Source organism: Octodon degus, unplaced genomic scaffold (assembly GCF_000260255.1).
Source record: "Octodon degus isolate 3935 unplaced genomic scaffold, OctDeg1.0 scaffold00105, whole genome shotgun sequence".
NCBI classification, from domain to species: Eukaryota; Metazoa; Chordata; class Mammalia; order Rodentia; family Octodontidae; genus Octodon; species Octodon degus.
Genome location: NW_004524681.1, coordinates 4164559 through 4170461, shown reverse-complemented (window position 1 = coordinate 4170461; position 5903 = coordinate 4164559). Strand labels below are relative to the sequence as shown.

Below are 5903 nucleotides of genomic sequence, written 5' to 3'. Positions count from 1 at the left end.
GTGGTGCTGGGGGATCGAACCGCGGTCCCTGTGCTTTCCCAAGCTTGTTCCAAGTAGGTGCTTTTAGACCACTGAGCCATCTCGCCAGCCCGGGTGCTTTTTTTATGGCTAGAAAATATATATACTATCTGTGATTTGTGTTAAGTGTTTATCTTACTTTTAGTATTCAGGTAAAAATGTTTCAGTAATTTTTAAAAAATATTTAAGCAAGTATCTCAAGGGGTGTACTTTCTTTAAAATTCTAATTTTTCCCCCAATATAAAAGCTATTTTAGAGGTGGGTGAGATAGCTCAGTGGTCTAAAGTACCTGCTTAGGCAAGCTTAGGCAGGTGCAGGGAACCATGTGCAGCAACAGCCCTGCCCTCAGGGTGGGAGGAGCTGGCAATAAATAAATAAATACAAGCTATTTTAAAGAAAAAAAAAAAAAAGAGAGATCCATGATGACAGGATTTTATCTCTGGAGACAAGTTTTCTAGGAAATGGAGAGCCATATAAAGGAAGGCCTATAAGGGTGTGGGCTGAGGCTCAGCAGTAAAGCACGAGCCTATACATTAGGCAGGCCCTGGACTTGATGCCTGGGACAGAAAAGGGACTATTAGGTTCATACTGGTTTCTTAACATGAGCCAATGCTGTGTATTCAATAGATGCCCCCAAAACAAAAAGATACACAAACATTTTTAAATTCAAGACAGATGACTATGTTTTTAAAAAGAGAGCCTGAACAATCATCTCTAATACATCTGAGCACAACAGAGAGTCAGAGATGGAGACCACTTGGAGGAAGAAGTTTTATGGTGTAAATGTCACTGAAAATGCCAAAATCCAGTACTCTACCTTATAACACTGTCTCCTCCCATTCCCAACATACCAATTAACAGTATCAAAAAACCAACAGGAACCACAAATAATTTAATTATTTTTGTTTTCAATAAATAGAATGTAATTCACATTTAAATATCTGGAAGACCCATTAAGAAACAAAGGAACACATACCTGTGAGGGTCCTTGGAACTTGGAATGATATATACACATTCCCTCTTGGTCAAAGTGCTTTCTATCCAGGATTTCTGGGACTAAAACAGAAAGAATGGCTTAAGCTATCCCATTAACATAAAACGAAAATAATGTAATGATAAACACACAAAAACAGTTCTGCTAGGTGTGGTGGTGCACAGCTGTCACCTCGGCTACTTAGGAGGGGAAAGCAGAAGAGTCACCACTGCAAGGCCAGCATGATGGACTCAAGGAGACTCTCAAGAAAATGCAGGGTTAAAAAAGAAAGAAATGCACGGGGAGAGCTGCTTGTACAGTAGCAAATAAGAAACCCCTCAACGTCAAGCCCAAGCCACACAAATCAAAACAAAAAAATAGGTTCTATAGTATTTAATTTTGTTTTAATCCACTAGTTACTATACTCTTACCGATGATAGTACATGTAAACATTAAAATAATCCCATTTAAATCCAATGTGATTTAAATGGGAGCTGTACCAGAAGCAAGGAAAAAAAACAAGTGTGCTGAAACATGGACCAAAAGCCAAAGACCTCAAGAGGCACAGAACATTTAAAAGACAATTTAAGAAAAACTTTCAGTCAATTACTGAATACTCTCAGAAAATATTCACAGGGGCCAGGGAGATGGCTCAGTGGAATAAGCGCTACCCTGGCAAGCGCAAGGGCCTGAGTTCAATCTCCGCTTCCAAAAAAAAGAAAAGAAAAGAAAAGAAAAAGAAAAAGAAAATATTCACCAACAACAATGCAATCAACATCATGTAAATAAAATTAAGTCCTCAATATTTGAAGTTACTTTGAGAATCAAAGAAAAAAGCAATAATAAAAAATTTTAAATTCTTGCCCTGCATGGTGGGGCAGGCTTGTGATTCCTGCACTCAGAAGGCTGAGGCAGGTGGATCACTGTGAGTTCAAGGCCAGTGCGGGGTGAGTTTAGGCCCAGTCTGTACTACAAAGTAAGACCCCCATCTCTAAATCAGTCAGTCAGTCAGTCAGTCAGTCAGTCAGTCTGTCTGTCTGTCTGTCTGTCTACCTACCTTGGACATGAACCATGAAAATGAGATGCACTTCAAACTTGTTCAGTGCAGTCTAAATGGTGCTTAAGGGAAACGTATAGCCTTAAGGGATCATGCTAGAAAACAAGGGCTAAAACTTAATGAGCTATTGTGCAAATAAAAAATACAATGAAAGACTAAACCTTAAAAAAGATAAGCAATAAAAAAGAAAAATAAGAAACAAAGAAAAAAAGCAAAAACAACTTCCAAGAAACAAGATAAGGTAAAAAGTTGATTCTCAACATAAATAAGAAGAGTGAAAAGATACAATATAACAGGCTATTATCAACTGTTGATCAACAACTCTACCAACAATCCTATTACTAATAAGTCCAAAACATTCTAAAACATGAAATAGGCATATCCATGGGCTGGAGAGATGGCTCAGTGGTCTAAAGCACCTACTTAGAACAAGCTTAGCAAAGCACAGGGACCGCGGTTCAATCCCCCAGCACCACATGCCAGCCAGCCCCGCCCCCTGGTGGGCTGAGCTGGCCACACACACACACACACACACACAAATATTTAAAAAAAAAAAAAGAAATAGGCATATCCTAGGAAAGGGTAAATAAAGAGAAAGTGGTATACTGGGAAAAACTGACAAAGTTTAAAGAATTTTTCATACTATCCTTTCAACTCTTCAGTAAGCCTGAAATTATTTTAAATTAGAAAGACCTACTTAGGCTTCTGCCTGAATCCCTAGGTTCAGTGGTGGTGAACCTATGGCATGCCTGTTATTGTATTTTTCTTGTAAGACAAAAGATGTTAATATACGAGCTGTTTTTTTCTAATCTAAAACTCATTATTCAGGTTTCACTGCAGTGTTGGCACTTCAGGATACACAAATGGACTAGAGGTTGTAGTCTGGCGCTTAGTCTCTAAAAGTTTGCTTTCACTGTCTTAAGACTCTGTATTCTGTTGCTGGTGACTGTGTACCAAGATTAGAAGAAATTTTCTAAAACTGAGTAGACAAGATTTTAGGTTCCATCCTCCTCCCCAATACATACATATCCTTGGAAAGTACAAGAGATGTTTTTATTTGCACCACCAGAAACCTATAGGCAAACAAAAGTATGATGGGTGAATCTTCCAGGTTCTTTTAGAGTCCATCAGGAACCCTAATGATAAATTTTCATTTTTCCCCAACCTCTAGTTCTGCTTCCAAAATTCTAATCTTCAAATTTTCTAATTACTAAGATTAAAAAAGGTGTCCTTGGACTGGAGAGATAGCTCAGGGGTCCAAGTGCCTACTTGGCAAGCGCAAGGACCCAAGTTTGATCCCTGGCACCACATGCTATGCCAGCCCCTGAACCCCTGGACAGGCCAAGCCAGCCACCGAAATGGGTGTGGTGGTGCCTGCCTGTAATCCCAGCGCTGGAGAGGCTGAGACAGGAGGATCACTCTGAGTCTAAGCTGTGTAGTGAGACCTGTATCCAATAAATGAATCATTTTTTAAAAAAAGGTTTCCTTCAACTAAGTAGGGGCAAATTATATGACCCACTAGCCATGAAAATCACATCATCAGTTCCAAACTTAAAGATTTTTATTGCCAAAATTTCCTATGCTCCAGGTTCCTTCCAGTACCCTTTTGTTTAAGTAAACTCTTTTATCTCCTGAAGAACCTGCTTCTTTTACATGACTCTGAAAAGATGGGGGCGGGAGATGGGCCAGGAGAGGAAAGGAATCTCTAGCTTCCAGATAGGACAAGTCATCTTTCGTCCAGTGTGATCTACCTGCGACTGCCTACACTGTCAACATGACTAGCAGAAACAAAACACTGCCCTCTGGAGTCACCTTAAAATCCTATCGTGAACCTCAAATGCTTCTTACTGGTGCTCCAAAATCACAGTTTACCTGCCACATTTTCTCGCTCCCTTGGATTTCTTAGCATCTCTTCTTCATAAAGTTCCAACCCAAACCTTCATCCGACAGTTGCACTCTCACTTGCCATTTCACTCAGAAAAGAAAGCAACCCAAAGAGAACTGCACCCAACCTCTTCCCACCCCACACTAAATCTCCAGAGAGGGAGTGGGGTGCTGCTCCCATACAAGTCGGGTGACCGTGCAGCTCCGGTGCCCTGATCCTGGGCCTCTAAGCCAAGGACATTCTCTACCTTCCACTCCTGCTTGCTCCCTCCTTACTGGCCCATCCCCACCAGCACGTGACACGCTATTATTCTCCAAATCTTTAAAAACAGCACAACAAACCTTTTTTGACTCTACTTTCCTTCATGTTACTCACACCAGTTCTGTACCCCCATCTGCAATAAAGAGCACTGGAAAAGGTTTATTTTTTTTTAAAGACAGGATCTCACTGTGTAGTTCAGGTTGGCCTTGAACTCACTATGTAGCCCAGGCCGGATTCAATCTTAATGGCAACCTTGGTCTGAGCATACCACACACAGAGATTACATGCATGTGTCATTATTTGTCTTTTCTTCCCACTTTCTAAGATCCTTAGAGGTCAGTTTTCAAGCCGACCACTTTCCTAAAGTAAGTTTTGACAAGATTACCAACAATATTCTCCAAATCCAAAGGTCAAAATTCAGTCCCAAGCCCACTGATGGGTCACAGCAGCACTACCATCCCTCCTTCACAGTCCACACTTTATTTCCTTGTTGGTGCCTTCTCCCAGTCTCTTCTCCTGCTGTTTCCACAGTGCTGGGCAATGAACCCACAGCCCTGCTCATGCTAGGCACATGCTCTACCATGGTACTACAGCCTCAGCCCTCCACGAGATCTTAAAAGAGCCAAACTCAGGGGCCAGGGAGATAGCTCAGCAGTATAAGCGCTTGCCTGACAAGCATAAGGTCCTGAGTTTGATCCCCCCCACACACACAAAAAAAAATTCACACTTCTTTTTGTCTTCCACAACACGGCCAGTTGCCACTGGACAACAACCACTCACAAATTTCCATCTCCATACCAGATGGAGCTCCATGCTCATGAATCTGCTTGCTCAGCACTATTTTCACAGGTTACAAGCATCTCCCCCTAAGCCTACAACTGAACTTTCACCCATGGAACTCGCTCCTTGTGCAGCCTTGCTCATCTGTATACAAATGGGAGCTCCAGCCTTCTAGGTCCATTCCAAAAAGCAGAGACCTCAACACCAAGGACTTAAGTCAGTCGGCGCTCTGGACAAAAGCTCCAAGGCGCAGAGCCTCCCTAGAACCACATTTTTAACAATGTCAAGGAGCAGATCTGTCACTTCAGTTCGAGTGCTGATGTGCTATTTTTATCCTGGCTTTCTCACATTCCATACCCACAAACTGAACTTTTACAGCACATACTTACTGATGTCAGTTATGCCTGAACTTGAAAACAAGTTATATGGTAGTTCTACTCTACACAGGAGGTACAATTTCCATCAAAATGAATTCAGCCTCCCCCCGACTCCCACTGGGGCTCCAACCCAGGCCCTTCAGCCCTTTTTTATTGAGACAGTGTCACTAAGTCACTAACTTGCCTAGACTGGATTCAAATTTGTGAACCACCTGTCTTAACCTCCCAAAGTCCTGAGATTACAGGCGTGTACTAACACATCTTCCTGACCTACTGCTTTAAACTCAGGAAGTTTTCCTTGCGTTTTTTGGGGTTTTTTTGCAGTGGTGGGGGGGGGCATAAGTATGGGAAACAAGTGCTCAACTTATCTTACACCCACAATCCTATGAAGTAGGCACCATCAATACTCCCCCACAGGGCTGGGGAGATGGCTCAGTAGAATAAGCGCTTCCCTGGCAAGCGCAAGGGCCTCAATTCAATCCCTGGTTCTGCAAAAAAACAAAAACAAAAACAAAAACAAAAACAGAAACAAAACCTCCTCCATTACAGACG

The 5903-nt window shown here is 41.9% G+C and overlaps 1 protein-coding gene across 1 annotated transcript in view; it reads right to left on the bottom strand.

The window, feature by feature from the left end:
- The window catches only part of Trpm7 (transient receptor potential cation channel subfamily M member 7), a 157140-nt gene that overhangs the window by 115732 nt on the left and 35505 nt on the right, over nt 1-5903 (bottom strand). Inside the window, exon 2 of the mRNA XM_023724061.1 lies at nt 995-1074. Within this exon, the coding sequence (XP_023579829.1) occupies nt 995-1074 (80 nt within the window). The remainder of the gene's footprint in view (nt 1-994; nt 1075-5903) is intronic.